Genomic DNA, 19,308 nt, shown 5'->3' on the forward strand with positions numbered 1-19,308 from the left:
AAACACACAGATTAAGATTGGCCAGTAGTGATCACAGTCTGGCAGCTGCTTAGGATATAAAGCCTCTTATAGGTTATCAAACAATATTCATGTCTTAACAGCACACCTTTTGGGGAAAAAACACCTTTCCAACAGTTAAATACTACAAATGAGTCTAAACTAGATCATCAGAGCAGCAGTGTCATAGGAAAGGCACGGTGCTGAAAGGGTCTATCACTACCACATGATAATCCCACAGCCTTCTGTAACATCCCAAACAGCCAGGTAGTTTTTAAAATAGTAAAACATTTGTTATACTTCATTTCTGACTATCCTGTCAATGCAGAAAGACTAGAGGCCAATCTTAATACCAAGCAGCATTTCACGTCTTTAGAAGGTATCTCCCTTTAAGGATTAGTACTAAAAGCTGGAAATACAATGGTGTATACTTTTGCATGAAGAATTTAAAAGTTCCAGTAATTCATATATTCTTTCCAAAATAACTACATAAATAGTTCCCCCACTTTACAAATATAATGATTCATGTCATAATAGAAAACTGGAAAATACAGGATTTTTTCTCCCCTAAGATAGTTGTTTTAAATCTATTTACATGGACAGTGATCTCACAGATCATCTGAATTATAAGCAGAAAATATTGGGAAAAAGTTGTTTGAAAGTCTCTACAACCACAAAAGGAATCCACCTGTTGAAACAACATGTGCTTCAGAATTAGAAAAATAGATGTAATTAGGAACTAAAGAAAACAAAAAAGCCTTCAGTCTAATGAGATGCATAGATTTTGGCCTTTTTTCAGGACTAAAACTTAGATGTGACAGTGACTAAAACTGCCATTACAAAGATGTGTTTAACCACATTTTAAGTAGTTCTTCATCAATTCTACAATAAGAAAAAGCTGTCCAAGCGGACAATTGGTGGAAACTACCCCCCCCACCAGCTGCAAGCAAGATCAGACTATCATGCTCAGAAACACATTTCAAGTATTCAGCTGTGCCTCCTCTCCCTGCAACATTTTTAAATACCAAACACACCATTTTAACAATTAGATTATATAATTAAGTCAACAAAGCCTTTTCTGATATGTGCTGAAGGTCACGTAGAAGTAGTAATCATAATTCCAAGTAAATACTGCAGCACAATGGAAGTTCAGTTATGGAGAGAGGCAGGCTAAAGCTAACTCAAGCACTCTGACAGTCATGACAAGAAGTACTTAAAGCGAGAGCTGTTTTGTGCAAGAAAACACGGGCATAGCTATTTGACAGATGGGTGCTCTGTATGTGATACTGCATCTGCAGTACCAACAAGTTTATATTCACCATATGGAGCATATTGGGAAACTACAAAAATAATTCTTTGTGCATTTACAATTGGAGATTCTTAACAGAAGCTTTTTTTCCCCCCCAAATTTCAGTCAATGTATATTAAGATGCATCTGACGGAAACCATAAAAAGGAAGTTAGGTAGCTTATTCTTTTGTTTCCAATTTTCTTCTGGAAAAATATTTCCTCAAGTAGTGGCTGACAACGCTATCACGTTCAGAAAGTGTTAGCTAGTATGACTTTGCTTATTCAGATGTCAGTGATAGAAGTCTGGAGGTTAGTCCAACTGAGTTTCCCATCTCCATTCCCTATACACCTTTGATTCTTACTAAGAAATCTCAGAGCAGTCTCAAAAGTTATTTCTTCCCCACTGAAAACTGAAACTTGCTCTTAAATTTGCCCTGCCATAGAGGAGACCTCTTGCTCAACTGGAAAGCAGAAATAATCGAATTTCCCACTGTTCGGTAGAGAAAGTTCTTGATGGTGGGTTTTACCTCTGCTGGTTTGCCAACACCAACGATAATCAACTTGCCATCCTCCAAGCCAACAAGGATGTGGCTATACTCTTTGGTGACAGAAATGCAATGAATTGGTAGCCGCATGGCTAAGGGGGAGATGATGAGATTCAGGCTGAAATGAACAAAAAGCACAGAAAAAGTATGTTACATATTCATTTGACCGTACTGCAAATAAACACACTGCATTTGGAATTGCTGTCTATAGAAGGCATTATAAAATATACTTTCCCAAGCATCCAGTTCGCAATTTTCACTACTGGGAACTCCTAGGGAAAGACCAAATCACATCCCAGAACAGAGCTCCAATAACAAGGATGAGTACAGATAGGTAAAACAGTAAATGAAAACATTTTCTCTGAGCAGCACCAACATCACTCCTGCAACTGCTAAGGACAAAGATGGTTCTCATTCTGAAGGGCAGTGAAGCTCTACAGAATAAGCAGAGTTTAAACCCAAAATCAGAACTGCATGAGAAATACATCCCGTAGATGCTGTGCTCCCAGTGACACATGGGGACAATCACAGACACATCTTTCTAAATTCTGTCAGTTCCAGCCCATATTCAGGACAAATGGCTGTAAGGAAAGGGGCTGTTTGACCTCTTATTTTCCATCGCTCTATCAACACTGATGTTAGTACGTTACCTGTAGAGATCACGTATGGAAAGGAATCCCTGCAAGCTGCCCATCACAATATGCTCACCAGTCACACACAGATCAGATACTTCCTCCTTCAGAGTCTCAGAACACAGATACTTCCCATTGACAGAGAACAGATGTAAGGCATTCTTATCCTAAACAGATGAAAAATCAAGGTCATGGAGGATGGATTGGATGAAAAATGTATTATTGTACCTTCAGTTCACTAAGTGGGATGGGAAAGGCAAGAGGAAACATTTATTTCACAGAGGTAGAGGCACTTTCTGGATACAGCAATGAATTCTCGACAGATACAGAACCAGCCAATAGGACCATTTTAATATTTTCCAGCTCAATAACACCAGTTCCAACTTTCCCCAGTCTCCCAAAATAGCTAGGATATCTACATCCAATAAACTTTTCTTTCACAGATTTTTCAACGCTCAAATTTGAGTTTTTGTGATTTCTATATGAACAATTACGCAGCCCCTCTCACAGTAGGCTGAGGAAGTTACACTGCGAACCTTATAGCGTGTAGTTTTTCCAACCGAAGGCCAAGAAATACCAGTGCAGCCCCAGGCATCTTGCACCTGAAATTAGGTACTCTTATTTCTGAGAGTAGTGGAACTATTTTCTCCTAATATTGCATCCCAAAACAGCTCATAAAGATTTATTCAGCTAATAGATTAAGAAGGAAACACAAATGGGCACAATGGACAAATGAGACATGAAGAAAGTGCCAAATCCTTAGGAAACCAGGATAAAATTAAATATGTTTGCAATTAAACTCTCCAACAAAACAAAGCTATTCCATGAACTGAAGTACCTTAAGAGTGGTCTTTCCTTCTATGCTGGTGTGGACAACTATATGACCTTCCCAAGACACAGCCAGGTTGGGAACATTCAGCAGGAGAGAACTCTCACAGGGTGGCCGCAGAGTCCTCACGTACTGACCTTTCCGAACAGTGCGGATAATAACTGTCCCATCCTGCAGAAATTAAGTGTAGGTAGGTGCTGTTATTCAGCCACAACCTATGAAGGAAGTTACAGCAGTATATGGAAAAAATATTTAAAAAGTAACACACAGCGAGTATTGTGAAAGCATTTAAATTCTCATTTGGAGACTGGTTCTTCACAAAGAATCCTTTCCTTCAAGGTCTCATAACAAGTATATAAAAAATAAGCACAAAAAAGTCAAGAGCAGAAGGGCAGGCAGCAAGTAGCCATTTCACACATCACAGGAGCTAAGACCATCAGAATCAGGTGCAGCGGAGTTCAGTATTAGGCTAGCATTGTGCAGCAAAGCAAAGCAGGAGTAAGTTGTGAAGAGCTTTCAAGGATAAGCAATTAGGAAATTTGTCACAGAATTATTTGAGAAGCTTAATAGGCCTCAGATAAGTCTGCACACTTTAAAGCCCATCTGTCCAAAACCAACAGATTGTAGCTGAGACCTAGGTTGTGTAGAGCATAGTTTGAGATAGACTGATTTAAGCATGCAAAGGAGATGGTACTTGTCATTGTCTTGATGTACAAAGCTGAAGAACAAATTGGGAAATGGTCATGTTTTTGGCATCACACAAACAACTCTAAATGTGCTCTAGGGTTTGAGAAGCAGCAAAAGAGGGGAGAGCATGGAGCTGCTTACCTTGGATCCTGACACCGCCATGTCCAGCTCAGTGCTGATGCCAACACTCGAGACTTCATCAGTGTGCCCATAAAGGATCTGTAAGGGCTTGGGTGCCAGGCCCACAGGCACTCCTCCCTGAGAGTAACAAAAAGTGCAATGAGACATTCTCTTGCAGCTGAAGGACAAAAAAAATAATTTCTGGTATCTTCAGTATCACTGGTGTGAGATGTACACTTGACACAGGCCAGAACCAAAGTCACAACTCACCCAGGCCAATTTCAATTTACTTTGAATTAGCCTTTTGTCAGCTATTTCTTGAAATCAGAGGAGCAAATGAACATGCAATTACTATGTGGATGTGGAAGAGGGTTGCTCAGTTGAGGTGCTTCTATCCTTTCACACAAGCAGCCGTGCAAGCATCACAGTGAGCACTCCTAACAGGACTGGTTCATGGACCCGTTTTTCCCTTCCTTGTCTATTTGGACTTGTTCAGTTTCTGCAGTTTACCATGAAATTGAGCATTACCTTCATATTAAAGCTCAAAGAAACTAAAAGGCATTTTAAATTACAGCACTAAAAGGCACTAAAATTACAGTAACTTTGTTCTTTGTTCTAAGAAAGGAAAGAGAAATAATTTCTCTGAACAACTGTCACTCAGCTAAGATACAATGCAAAGTCTGGAATAATTCTCATAGAAAAGTGAGAGGCATTGGCGTACATGACAGCGGGGTATCCAAAAATTCTGAGAGGACTTAGCTTCCAGTGAGGGGACTGCCAGCACATATAACCTCATTCTTCAATGAATTTTGAGGCAAGCCCTGTGCTTAGAGAGAGGGTGTGCTGAATTGTTCTGCTGAGAACACTGGTTTGCGTGACAGGGATTTGAGTGTCAATCAAGTTCTGAAGAGCTGAAGCACACAGGAATGCAGGACGAGTCAGAACACAGCACTGAGGGAAAAGGTGACAATGCAGAACAGATGTAGCAACGTGCAGGACACTGCTGCCACTATGTAATGACCAAGACAAATAAATCTAAAGACTTTACAACACATACAATAAGATTATTATATACTCATGATGTAAATAGAAATCTAGAATAAAAATCCTAACAAAAAGCAACTCCTATCTAAATAGAAATAAATCTCCAGAGAAGGACTCATCTAACTCGCTCCTGCAAGATCAAGTTAAAAATTTCCAATATTTATCCTTATCTAATATCAAAAATACCACTCTGAGGTCTAGGACCTTGCCTAACACACAACCCTTCTTGAAAGGGGTGCATACACTCTCACCATACACTCTTACCATATGGACAACTCACTGACAGGTTTTTCACAGCATGTTTCCATAAAACACACAGTTTTCCAGTACTGCAGTGGCCTCACATGCTTATTTTAGTACAGGGATCAGAGTAAGGTAACCTGATCATATGGCCTTAAAACATGACAGAAACCACCTCCCTCCAATTGATGCTATTTGCACACCCATCATGCAGTAGTCAGAAATGAACATTTAAAGCACATAAAAGATCCTGTGGATTTAAAGACACACATGCATCACAGCCATTTTCACTGTGTGCAACAATAAGTCCAAGCTTTCCAAAATGCCATTATAAACCAGGTAAAAGATGAACAACTTGGCTAGCTCCATGCTGGTGATCAATACTTCCCACAGAGCAAAAGCAATGCCAAAATACAGCCACTAGAGTGAGCAGTGGGTTGCAAATGTAAAAGCCTGCAACTATAAATAGTACTTCAATTAATTTTGCTTTGCAGCTTTAAGCAAGTGTCTCTTCTTCTAGTCTCCCATTTGTACAATGGAGATATTTGCCTACTATGAAAACAACCTGTAAAATGATTTACAGTGTCTTTAAAAATACAGAAAGGTAAACCTCAAACCAGTTTCATAGCAGCTGAGCACAGTGAAGACTTCAGACACAGATGACAACTGGCCTAATAAAATTACTGATCTAAACGCTTTTAATGGACTGTTCTACCCTGCAAATCTGCAAGAAAATCGACCAATAAACCATCATAAAGAAAGCTGTCAGCAACAAAAAAAATTCAAAAACTGCTTCTCATAGGGCACCTAAGTAACCCACCTGCTGAACTATTTGCCATATCATGCAGGTAGTATCTCTGGAGCCTGAAATTAGATGAATGCCACAGTAATCTATTGCCAAGCAGGTCACGATATCTAGATAAAGGAAAGATAATGTCAGATACATAAAGCTAGTTTACACTAGAATTACTATATAAGCACAATATGTCATTAGTATATTTGGATTTGCAGTCAGCACAAGTTCAGCTGCAACAAGCACCCATGAGACTTGATTTACTAAGCAATGGTATTATATTCCCACACATAACAACCTAACTTAATCACCTTAATTATCCAAAGAAAACAGAAGTCAAACCTTATTTGAGAAGTTAATTAAACAGTCAACTAGTGACCGAAAGCCATACTCAGTCTTCAATTAGTTGTTCCTCTGTCCTTATGTTGCCTTTCTCTTATGGCTGCTCTTCCTGCTCAGATACACTGGCTATAACTCTTTCCAAAAGATCAATCAAGTATCAAGCTACAGCACCAAGATTCACATACAACCTTCATTGCAGAATATAAACAAACAGGGCTACTAACCCATGTGCCTGATGTGCTGCCCAACCAGTTTGCCTTTTGTAAGAGATGTTACTCTGATGCTATTATCCCAGTGTCCTCCACTAAACAGCAATTTTGCATCATGGGATACTGCAAACAACTTAGAGGTGATCTCCAGTCCTGGTGCAAAAGGACCACCTATGTTGCGCTGGGTTCTGCAGGCAAACAATGAACAGTTAAGATTCACCTTAGTGCACACGAACATACTTTGCACTTCCTACATCCTTAAAAAATAGTGAGAAATATTAACTGGAGAAGAGGCTATACTTAGAAAAAACAAGAAGTGAAATCCTGCTCCCCTAATATCTACACAAAACTCACACTGTCGTAAGGGGAAGAAAGACTGCACTGTAGGTCTTTTCTATCTTCTACGTGATTTGAGCTCATGTGGATAAGTCACATCTCTAGTAAATATTGTAATACTAAAGAAAAAAGGAAATTTCACAAAAGCAAGGAAAAGACATAACCTACACTATAGTATAATCAAGCACAGAGACCGCTCATCTCAGATTAAGATGAGTTTGTGTGATTCATAATTAGAAAAAATGTCAAATATAAGTGGTTTGGAGAATTAAGAACCTTAAAATACTACTTAAGGAATTTATACTGGGACAGTGCCACAGATGAAACATACTATTAATCATCATACTTGACTGAAAAGGCAGCCACTCAAAACACAACAATGCACTGTTTACTGAACATGCATGGTATTTTGTTCCTGAAGACATTCAGCTGCATTTTCCCCATTGTTTGCTTACTTTGGATTTGTCACTGTGGCATCTCTGATGAATGTAAAATAGTTGGAGATATTTTTGTCATAAGGCAGCCAACCGTGGGTTCCAATAAGGCAATTCAGGCTTGTTGTTACCTGAAAAAGTTTGATAAAAAACAAAAACAAATAAAGCAAAGAGAAATATCAGTGAAGCCAAGAGACATTCTTTTTATCCCTAATAGCAACACTTGCATAATCAGATGCTTGAGGAAAAAGAAAAATTAAAAATTGCACAAAAAAATTGATTGCAGGTGAGAGGTCCAACAGGAATGTATCAAGAAAAGCACATTAATTTCCTTCATTTTTCTAATTATGCAGCTCCAACATAGATATATAGATAAACCAATATTTTCGCTTATTTTAAGCCATGTAGACATCTTCCATAGCACTAGTGCCTGTATTAAACACTGCAAAATTAGTTTTAGGAACAGTAAAGGCTTATATAGCATATATTGTTCAGACATGGCATAGGATAAGATGTGGGTTGGAAGGCCAGGAAAAAACTAGCAATACGATTAATAATCTAATCTTACTTTAAAACTGCATTAGAAAACAGCATTAGAAAATCAATTGCTACTATGGAATCAGAGTGGGCAACTTGCAATATACCTCACCACAACATACACTGACATTTCACCAACAACTAAATGCATTTTCAGCCTTGTTTCTCTTCAGAAGATAAATATTTAACTGACAATGGACTTGCATAATAAATTGAAGAAACATTTCAACACAAACAGCTGGGAACAGCTTCTCTAACCTTTGCAGTAAGAAAACCCCACGCCATTATCTCCGGTCAACAAGAACAATATTGACACACACAACTCACCAGGATCTCTGGGCTTCCCTGAGACATAAAAGAACGTGACTGATTCCTCGGAACAACTGCTTTGACAATGGGAACACCATCACTGATACCCTAGAAGAAAGGGCATCATTTAGGTCTGATGATATTCAAGAGCTAAAGGACAACCATAGAACCTGCAAAAAAGTACAACCGAAACCTCTAGAATCAATACCACTGATTCTGATCAATACCATCAATACTATATTAAGGACTCTCAGACCTAGTTACACATGTTTAATTCTGTTACAACCACAAAATAAACCATTTCTGTCCTAAAGTAGAGAGTTTAGCCACTGACTTCAACGAGTCCTGAAATGAGTAACATTTTTAGCTTTCACAGCATGGTGAAAGTGCCAGCAGTTAGAAATTGATGAGATTCAAGCAAGCTAAAATGAGCAAGCTCATATTATACACATTACATTTAAAAATATTTTCTTCAAATAGCAAGCAAGTTTTACTTTCACGTAGGTTATGACCTTTTGTTTTAGATTAGGCTTCTAACACTTACCTCTATAAAGAAGGACTTCAGTTCAGTGAGGTGATGGAAGAGATTCAGAGTAGAGGTATCACTTCTGGCCAGTCTCTGCACTACCTCTTCTGCAGATAGTCTTGGAGGATGCGGCTCCTAGGAGGCAACATTTGAAGGAACATTTGAAGGTTATACAATCTTTGATCAATGTAAGACACAGAGTAATCTCATTGACAATCATAAGAAAGCAGAGGCTTAGTTACGCATCTAATTTGCTTTTAGAAAATAACTTTCCTTCTCTGGAAAATGCTATGTCACATTGCCATCAGTGCAATCTTTTGAAGTGTTGATATATTAAAGGATTCACTTTCCTAAAGCAATAAACATTACCTTTACGTTTTTTTGCTACAAGTCCTTGATAACTCGGTTGGATTTAATGGCACAGTCTGACTGATAAGGAACAAACAGCATTACCTTTAGCAGCTGACAGGGAGTTTGTCCAAAATTATTTATCATCCCTTCTAAAGCTTTCCTTTCTTTCTCATCCGTTAAAGCATCCAAATCCACAGCTCCTGAATCAAAACCAGAACAATGGAGAGAAAGTGAAAAAATAACACAGTTTACTGAGAAAAGAGATTGCAAACAAATACACAGAAAAAGAGCTTTACCTGCATTACTACCCATTTGCCCAAAGCCTCCAAACAGTGCATCCATAAACATGATCATCTGAAAATTCATTCAGTGAGTCCCACCCAAAATCTGCTGTTTGGATCACTTGACATTTTCCATGGTATGTGTGCCTATATACATACACATATCTACATATCTATGTGTGTATGTATATACAATAATTGGCACTCATCTGAAAAATCAAATATTTTCTGCATAACAGTGTAAACCCATGACCAACAATGTTCCAAAAGCTCCTACCTTCATAAGTACAGTAATAGAAGACATTGAGCGCCTCCACTGCAGCTGGGCCCCTCTGCTTGTAGCCAAAAATCAAGTCTATCCACTCATGCAGATGAGCAGAAACATACTCCGATTCCTAGAGGAAAAGTCACTCTGGTAAAGACAAAGATACTGCATGTTCCTAGAAGTACAGACCATGTTATGGAAGACACTAAATTGCTAAACTAAGAATATTCACAAAGTAAATACACAATAACATACGGAGCAGAAGCCTAAGAATATGCATGTATGTTAAAGGCAGAAAGAGCAAAGAGGGGAATTTAACAGAGAAGCAGCAGATCTGGATATTGAAAAAGCAAAGGAGGGTAAACTGCTGGTTACTTACTACCACAAAGAACTACATAAAAGGCAAAGTGTTATTACTTAATTCCACCAAATTTTGCTTTTCCTAATGCAAACTTCCATACTATTCGGATTTTCACGCTTTATGTATACAGTGCTTTGCTAAAAGTTCCTGTGTTACCTGCAACATCCAATACAATCACAACTCTACTTCAAATATAGTTGCAGTATTTTACACTCAAACCACAGTGACAACATCCAACTACACTGCCTTTATCATTCCTTCACTCAAAGATTCCCACAGTCATCATCTTACCAGAGCCTTCCTGTGTTTACAAATGAAGTCTTCTGGGGAGTGGGCCCATTTTGGGAGAACAACATCATTTACCACCTCCTTGGACATTTGAAGCTGACCCAGGTTAAAACCTAGCAATTAATTTGGAGATTGTTAAGAGTTACTACTAAAAATTTCAAAAGTTTTAAGTATGTAGTAAAGATCAAAAGTTTTTTCTCAACATAAAGGATAGATGCTGAAAACATCCTTCTACATACTCCTATAACCCTACTACTGGCACCAGAGACCAAGGTCTGCTCCAAATCTCTAAAAATATTAAACACTAGCTGTCCAGAGCATCCAAATAATTTAGAAGCTTAAGTCCCAACCTCAAAGTAATGTTAATCATTGGTACATCTAAACATACACACATTTGTTTTATTTTATCATAATTAAGAGTCCAAAACTTATTTGTGCACAGTTAATTTTAGGTTTAAATGACTAAGATCAAGGCTTTCAGGCTGTCTTAAATCCCACCAACTTCCACTAGAATAACTTTTTGGTTCTTAAAATGCTTTTGAAAATATGACTTGGATGTTTTAAACTTTCACAATTCAGAACTCAAGCAGTCTGTAGTTAGTAAACTGAAACATCAGGAGTACAAGCTTATTTTTCCTTTTAAATAAAACTCCCAATGCAATGAGGTGGGAGAAAACAACTAGGAGTCTCATAAAAAACAGGATGTTTCTTTTTTCTCCTCCAACTAACATCACATAATAGCAATGTTGTCACCTCATAGCAGTGAAACAGCTTTATTCTTCTTCTGAAGGGTACTGAAACCTTACATGGCTCTAAATGGAGGTGATAGCATTACAGCAGCAAATATGCTGGTTGCCTAGAAAAAAAGGGAAAGGCTTCACATGTTTGAGGAGGTCTAAACTACCACCTGAGAAACCCAATAAAGGGGCAGAATAGAATATAGTTTCAATTTTATTAACTTTTCCCAGTTAATAGCTCCAAGCCAAATTGTAAGCAAATTGTGACAATTTTCTGGAGAAAACAAGATTTTTTTTTTTATTACATTCTAAGCAGTCAATTTACCATTCTGATTCTCAAGGAACTCCGGGAAGTAGAAGAACTCTGGTATAAGTTCCTTGACATCATTGGGGTTGTCCATGAGCGCCTGCCAGGTAGCAGGAATGGAATGGAACTGGCGATCTGCACAGTCAAACCTGCAGGTCAACAAAGTCAAGTCAGGCTTTGAACATTCCCTTTTTCAAATGATGAGAAGGCACATGCTGCTTATTTGCTCACAGTATACCTGCCACTCTGAAGCTGGATGTGAAGGGTTGTGAAAGGTTCTACCCGAATGAGGTAATGCATGACACCAGCAGCGTTCGAGTAATGCGTTCCATAATGAAACTTGTCAATTATCCCTAGCGGATCCTCAAAATTCTCGTACCTAAAAAGAAAAAAAGATCATAAAAGTCTAGAGAAAATATAAATCAAAAAATACAGTGAGATCTATTCAACGTGAGGATTCAAATTCTGGTTCTCAAAGTCCCTAAACCACAGACTACAGAAAGACAGAAATTTCTAAGAGATGAAGAATCTCCCCCCACCTTTGCACATACCTGGTCTTTCTTCCCTAGGCCTTTGCTCTCAACTTACAGAAACTAGATGAAGGGCCAAATAGACATGATCTAGCAAGACTCCACGAAACAGCCGAAAGATCACATCACTAAGACCAAGACTTATCACTGAAGGAACTTGAGATGGTTTCCCTCAAGATCAGGGAAAGGAAAAAAACTGTGGGACAGCCACATGATGCAGCTAAGTGTCTCTGCCTATTTTCCTTTTCTACTGGCCACCTGTCTTCAGTGTTGTACCACCATAGAGCTGATCCATTTCTCAGTGCCACACAGCAGTAAAAGTTTTAGTTATGTACTGCCAGAGCTGGTTTCACCACAGTTAGGGATAGCCCTTAATTCAAAGAAAACTCTGCATGTTCAGCGTTTTCTGAAGAAAGCTAGTTTTGGAAAGAGTCCGACAACTGCAATCTGGCATGACAGCACATTCCCTCCTCACACTAACAAATGGGAACATTGTACTGATACGTGGGTGTAAGTACCTGTCATTCCTGCTTACAAAGGAACTGCTGGTAGTGGTTAAGCTACAGCTTATTTCAAGACAATAATCTTCGTTAAAAAAACAGAAATCAGAGGAATCTGATCAATGCTGCCTTCCAGCAGAAGCAACTCTACTTATGTACCAGTGTGATTTTGTATTTTCTTGAGTAGGTCTTTTCAAACTTATGGACCACTAAATTCACTGTTTCTACAGTTCCCAAGTCTACCATACCCACATCTAAAAAACCTCAAAATTTACAACAGAAAATTTTGTCCTTTTCATTATATGTAAGAGTTAATCCTAGCACAGCAAGGAATGAAGAACTGATGTTTACAAGTGCATCTGTGATGATAGAAAATTGCTTGTTTTACAAAGAGAAATGTAACTGATTGCTAAAATACATACTTCTCTTTCACAGCCTTAGCGTTCTTTTCATTTACCACCCCAATGGGTTTGGACAGATCTCTAAAAACAGCAGGATTGTTCAGGTCCAGTTCTTCTGAAGTATAATCTCGCAAAATCCAGGGGAACTGAAATAAACAAAAGTCACAGGTCCAATTGAGACTAAAGATGCATCTTTCAAAACAGAAAAAAGAAAAGTAGCTTGAGTAACAATTAGAGGTTTGTTTTGTAATTACCACAGGATATTGAGCAAGATCATTGTAAGTTCGTCCCGCCATTGTGTTCAGCTGAATAAGATAGTCAAAGTTGGATATTTCTCTATTCACCCATTTCTGAAAAACATACAGAAAGAAGTTATATCAAAGCTGTTATCACAAATTTGTATTGTCAGTACTCACTGTTTCCTCAAGGGTAAAAGCTATTGTATTGTGCATTTGAAACAGAGAATGTTTTCTCTAATGAAGTTTTTAAACAAAAACAGCAGTCAAAAAAACAAGTACGCAAAATTTCAGAGGACAGACTGAGGATACAGAAGTTGGCAGCTGCCTTCCAAATACCAAAAAGTCAGTATTCCAAGGTTTATTTTTACTATCTAACTTTAAAGTTGTCCTTCAAAAAGCCGTGGAATGCAGTAAAACATTTCTGCTGAAGTCTCCTACCTGCATCAAACCTGAAGCTTTGAAGAGTTCCTGCGGAGATCTTGTACCAGAAACATTTGGAGAACGTAGTGACAAAATTCGACTGTAAACTTTGTTTCTCACCTGCCAGAAAACAATGAGAAAAATCTGAGTTATTAAAGATGGAAGCTGACAAACAAGTAAATATTGTTCTGCTAATTAAAGTCTGAAGTAAAGTGAACATGGTTACTTGTTTTAAACACCTCTATCTCTTGCCATATAAAACATCTTGAGCTACAGGATAAAGACCAAAGAAATGCCTTTGTGTGGAAACTACAGACAACAATTATTTCCACAATAATGGAAACACCATGAAATATTGCTGCTATTTGAATACAGCTACAACAATATTTTCCTTACACAGCTATTTCAGAGATTTACTTAGTCTTAAAAAGCCATTTTATAGTAGAGATTCATTGACCTACTCATATGTAATCCAGCCTTTGCTCACATACATTTCTCAGCACCACAGACATAGGATCATTTATATTGTTCATAGAAAAAAACAGTTCAGTAATTCTATACAATAGAATATAAAAATATGATTTCCAATGTTATGGCAAAATTAATCCTGTTTTATAATTAAGTTTTCTAGAAGATTTAAAAGGGCATGTGGACATGAAGAGATTTAGATTACTTATGGAGGTAATTTTCAAATATTTTTCCTGAGTCTTTTTAATGATACAACAGGAAGAGTATTGTTTTATTCATCCTTTGAATCATTAGCTTCTAGATGTCAGAGAGGCTTTAAGAGTCTCTTCTTAATTTCCCACAATTGCTATATCTAGCAAACATCATGCCATTATAATAGCATAATGAAAAACACTAGACTGACATCAACACAGAACTAAAATTTAACATTTGGGCTATTGAATCAGGGAAATCTGGAAAATCCATACCTCCTTATTGAAGTTAAGGAAATAGTTGGTCTGATCTGTAAGGAAGATCTCCAAGGCTGACCTCCTCAGGTTGTATCGACGTAGATGTATCTCTCGAATTTGTGAAAGCTGCCATTTGAAATCAAAACCTAGACCTAGAAAAGGTAATCTGATTATCGACTCAAAATGCAAACTTCTCTCTTCTCACCTCCCAAAATATAACCCCCCCCCCCACACACACACACACACACATTAGCCTACTAAAAGCAGAAGGCTGACCTGCACTAAAAAAAGAAAAAAACAAGTATTATGGATCATGCTCACCTTCCTCCTTTTCAATGCTGCCATCAAAGAAATAGATGTGCTGGGTAGTGATCTCCAGCCTGCCGGGTATCACATCAATTACTGTAATGAGTTCACAGTCTTCAGACAATACTAGTTTTTCTTTCTGGCTTTGCTCCTCCTTCTCCTCCCTGCAAAAACACACACCCCACACACTAAGTGTTACAGTTTTTGGTAAATTAGACAGTTTCAAATTATACTACTAGACATCATTTTACAGCATTACTATTTCAGTATCAGACAAGATGGACATGACCTGCTCTGAAGTATGAAATATTGAGGCTACATTTGCCTCTTACTGAAGTGCTGTATTCTTAAATCAATCCTGGTCCACAGCAGACCTGTGTCCAGGTTCATAAGCCTACAAATTTTCAAAAATATTCAAAATAGAGGTTGATCAGAGGTGACATCACAAACATTCAGCAAACTTTAGACTTCAAAACTGTACTAGTACCATCCAAAGTGCCATGTCTCCACTGGAGTTCAGCAGCACAGACACAACTGTGTGCACCACATACGCTACTCTGCACCAAACACATGCAAGTCATCTCTTCCATAAAGTTCCTAATGTCTTGTTTATAAACCCAACAACTCAACTGTTCAAAACTGCTCTAAAACCCTGGATTGCCCTGAGTTAAGGACAAGCAAAGGAAGTTTTGCATGGCAGTCATAATTTCAGTAGTTGTTTTCCCATTCCTTATCCCCTACAACAGAAAAATCTCAGCTGCTTCATGCTTTACTTACATACTGACACTGACGGCTGCATCTTCCTCTGGCAGTTCAAGGACATCATCTTCCAAGTCACTCACTTTCACCTGCTTCACCACCTCAAGAAGCAGAGACTCACTGGAAGGCTGTGTCTGGTGCACACCTATTATGATATGCATTTTAACTCAGAAAATATTTTGTTACAGTTTCTTTGGAAAGCTGAACTATTGAGTATATCCTTCTACTGCTCAATGCTAATTTAAGTAGCAAACAGATTTTTTAAATATTAAGGGCAAGCCAAACACTTGCCCTCAAAGAGAAAATCAAGTTTAACTAGAAGGAAGATGGTTTCATGTCAAAGCCCTTCACTCTTATTTTGTGACACATTAGTATAAGAGGAAAAAAGAAAATCAATATTTCCTAATGCCAATTTAAATATCTACAATAGATTGATTCCTAAATACACAAATATATCACTAAAAACATGAAAAAAATCCAAGTGAGCCAAGTAAACGCAACAATTTTACCTAAATTGTCTCTCAGATCACTAGCATCCTGATGGGAGTTGAAGTTGTAATTTTGCACTAGTTTTAGCCTCATACGTGAATAATTTTCCACATTTGAAAGTTTCCAGTGAATAGGATGCTGTTTCCTAGGAAAACAAGAATATTCACAGAAACAAACGAGTCAGACTTAGGAAGTGATAAGAGACTATATTGTCAAAAAAAAGAAACTTAAATCTCCCATGCATACATTCCAAGAACACTGATACAGTAAGCTACGTGCTATTCTATATTTTGTATTGCAGCTCTGTTCATCCTAAAGCACTTTGTAGACAATACTTATTTTTCTACTGAAATACACCAGACTGTAGACTTTCAATGAACGGCAATTCAAGATATATTCAAAAAACCCCACAAACTTTGATCAGATCTCTGAAAGCTAAGAGAAGCAAAATGCTATAAACCAAGCACAGGAACTCAAAGCCTTTAGTAATAGGACTATTCTCACATTCCATCCATCATCTTGCAAGTAAGTCTTAGAATCCCTAAGCTATTTTTTTTTGACAGCTATTTTTTGTCCCTTGACAGGAAGATCCATCCTGTTCAGTATAACACTTCAATATTTGAAGTTTGATAATTATAGATAAAAAGATTACAGATGCATTCAATAAAAACTTCCCATCTCAAAAATGGCTACCTAGGTCAATTTGACAATGTTCTACAATTTTAGCAATACGAAGCAGTGTTAATCATGTAATTCCTTTTAACCAGATTTTTTGATACAAGAACTTGGCTCTTACTTTTCAGACCAAGGACCACGTTCAGAGAGCAAGTAAAGCTGGGCTGCTCTCCACTGCCTCAGAGTAGCTGTGTGTTGACTACTAAGTTGCTTTAGCATATTGTTGTACCGCAAACTTTCCTGGAGAGCCTTCCTGCTGAATGGGTCCACAAAAGACTCCTGAAAGATAACTACAAGTAAATCTAGTGCTTGAGAACGCTGCACTTGGGAATGTTAGTCAAGTTGTGCAATGTAAAGCAAAGTGAGAGAAATCTAGAAGAACTTAGTACTAGAACTGACAAAATATTGACTTAATTTATGAAGAATTATCAATGCTGAATCAATATGGAAGCTCTTCATAATTCATAATAATGATTTTTCATAATAACAGCAGCTAATTTTAGCAGCCTTATTAGATAAACATTGAGGACTCGCATTTGAATTCTAGCATCCTAGAATGTGATTGTCTTTAGTCACTTAAGTAGGAAAGACTTATGAAAAGGACCCCTAAATAAAACAGTAAAAATAAGGGAAACGCAGTTAGGTAATACACTTGCTGCAATTAACCATTAGAAGTAATGCCTAAATTGAATCTGATTCCCATAAAATGGTCAGGTTTTTTACTGTGTGGGAAAAATAGATCTGAACTGCATGTGAAAATAGATAAAACATATTCCAAGTTTTAAAGGTTTTCACAGTACTGAACTGGAATTAAAAAACCATAACCTTAGCTCAGACTTTAATTTAAAACATAAATCAGAAAAGACACAGCTTGCAGCTGACCACAAATTCAAGGCTGCTCTACTACGAGAAAGACTGACCATCTTGGAATAACTCTGCTTACATATAAGACTCTTGCATAGAAAAAGAACTAAACAGCCATTCCTGCAAGTGTGAACAGACTTAGATCATCTAAGATGATCTAGTTTTAAAAATGCCCACATCTATAACAAAACACTAGACATCAACAAGGGTAGCCTAGAACTAGGTTAGCCTTGGATTCAGTTTCTCCATTTATTAGATGACGATTCCTGAAACACTGCAACATCTTAATAGATGACCTCAAAGCCTTACCTGAAATTTGAGCTTGCTTTCTCCTCTCTCCCGGTCTCGCCTGTGCATGTTCACCATGAATGCTTCATAACAATCTTTCCAGTAAAGTGCCATATGCTCATGACAATCTCTGAATGAATTGTCTTCATATTGCTTCATGTTTGGAATAATCTGGTTCCATCGAAAGAAAACAAAAAGCCCAGTATGATTGCCGAATGCAGTTCCTCTGCTTTATTAGCTAAAAAGAGGACAAAAATCTCCTACTTACATATTTGTCAATATAAACTTGCCACTCATTTGACCTGCAATACTCTTGAAAGTCCTCAAAGAAAGAGGGGCTGCCATTAGTAGGAGGCAATGAAGGGAGATGCAGGTTCATGAAGAGAAGTTCGTAAATTTTGGATACAAGTGTTCGAACAAGAGGAATCAGAAATGAGTATGTTTCTGTCTTCTCTTCAATTGATCTACTCAGGATGCCTTCCAGCTTCCCCAGGAGGTAGCATGCTTCAGGCTGGCTCTCAATTACCTTGGTCTGAAGGAGGGTGTTTAGTTTGGCTGCTGCCATAGCACAAACCTGCAGAAACAAAGAAAATGAATGCAACACTTAAAATAGTAATGCAAGTACCTATCTTAATAGGTACATGTACCTATTCTAGTCATATCTCAGGTCATCTGAAGGCACACACACACAGTATGGCCTAAGTACCTAAGACAACAGTCCCAGCTTCCCTGAAGAACTCATTACTTCAGACACAGCTCTGCTGACTTGGTACCACATGCTGATTCACACAGAGAAGCTCAGGTTCACACACACTTAGTCTATATAAACCTGGAATTACTGATAAGTGTATTCACAGTAGAAATGAAAAGGCACAATCAGGATCACTACCCTACTACCACTTATGCATAAAGAGCCTTAATTTCAAGTGTTTTGTGCTCTAGTTCATATACTCAAGACATGCTCATGGAGACAACTGCAGAAAGATTTTGCATGTGGCAAGACTTGCTAAAAGCACCTTAACTACAGAAAAGTCAAAGACTGGCATAGTTTGCTCACTAGTATAAACAGCTCCTCTATAAAACATAACAATTTTATCAGCCATGTGCACTTAAAATGCAGTATTTGCAAGAATTTTTAACAAACCTGTAAATTATCTTGTGCAATGAATCCAAGGAGCAACTGAACTTGGACCTGTGAAAGTCTGATTGCTTCTGGGCCAGCAGAGTACCAGATGGACAGACAATCCATAAGAGTTACTAGTTCTTCCAAGAGCTGTTTTAAAAAGCAGATGTGAGAAAATTCAGAAATTAAACTACTCCACCTAAACTTCTATGTAGGAGACTCAAACAAAAACACAAATACTTGCACATTAAATTATGTTTGTTTATAAGTCGGTATTTTGAAGAACAACTTAGTAATTATGCTCAATAATGATTACTTTCAAGATTATTACTTTTTTT

General features: G+C 37.7%; 1 protein-coding gene across 3 annotated transcripts in view; it reads right to left on the minus strand.

Moving 5' to 3' along the window:
• NBEAL1 (neurobeachin like 1) overlaps positions 1 to 19,308 on the minus strand; it is a 74,441-nt gene that overhangs the window by 7,189 nt on the left and 47,944 nt on the right. For 2 of the 3 annotated variants that reach the window (XM_026048047.1, XM_026048042.1), the window contains 25 exons: positions 18,992 to 19,120; positions 18,116 to 18,421; positions 17,869 to 18,018; positions 16,817 to 16,974; positions 16,041 to 16,165; positions 15,550 to 15,676; positions 14,788 to 14,936; positions 14,485 to 14,618; positions 13,568 to 13,669; positions 13,145 to 13,240; positions 12,912 to 13,036; positions 11,698 to 11,838; positions 11,478 to 11,608; positions 10,419 to 10,528; positions 9,779 to 9,896; positions 9,323 to 9,420; positions 8,888 to 9,004; positions 8,362 to 8,451; positions 7,519 to 7,628; positions 6,743 to 6,915; positions 6,204 to 6,298; positions 4,121 to 4,237; positions 3,302 to 3,463; positions 2,482 to 2,630; positions 1,814 to 1,949 (listed from right to left, as the gene is read on the minus strand). In XM_026048047.1, the coding sequence (XP_025903832.1) occupies positions 1,814 to 1,949; positions 2,482 to 2,630; positions 3,302 to 3,463; positions 4,121 to 4,237; positions 6,204 to 6,298; positions 6,743 to 6,915; positions 7,519 to 7,628; positions 8,362 to 8,451; positions 8,888 to 9,004; positions 9,323 to 9,420; positions 9,779 to 9,896; positions 10,419 to 10,528; positions 11,478 to 11,608; positions 11,698 to 11,838; positions 12,912 to 13,036; positions 13,145 to 13,240; positions 13,568 to 13,669; positions 14,485 to 14,618; positions 14,788 to 14,936; positions 15,550 to 15,676; positions 16,041 to 16,165; positions 16,817 to 16,974; positions 17,869 to 18,018; positions 18,116 to 18,421; positions 18,992 to 19,120 (3,348 nt within the window). Of the gene's footprint in view, positions 1 to 1,813; positions 1,950 to 2,481; positions 2,631 to 3,301; positions 3,464 to 4,120; positions 4,238 to 6,203; positions 6,299 to 6,742; positions 6,916 to 7,518; positions 7,629 to 8,361; positions 8,452 to 8,887; positions 9,005 to 9,322; positions 9,421 to 9,778; positions 9,897 to 10,418; positions 10,529 to 11,477; positions 11,609 to 11,697; positions 11,839 to 12,911; positions 13,037 to 13,144; positions 13,241 to 13,567; positions 13,670 to 14,484; positions 14,619 to 14,787; positions 14,937 to 15,549; positions 15,677 to 16,040; positions 16,166 to 16,816; positions 16,975 to 17,868; positions 18,019 to 18,115; positions 18,422 to 18,991; positions 19,121 to 19,308 lie in introns of those variants that run through there. The other variant, XM_026048058.1, reaches the window with a different exon arrangement.

The sequence above is a fragment of the Nothoprocta perdicaria genome, unplaced genomic scaffold, assembly GCF_003342845.1.
Source record: "Nothoprocta perdicaria isolate Ctin4 unplaced genomic scaffold, notPer1 scaffold_11, whole genome shotgun sequence".
NCBI lineage: Eukaryota > Metazoa > Chordata > Aves > Tinamiformes > Tinamidae > Nothoprocta > Nothoprocta perdicaria.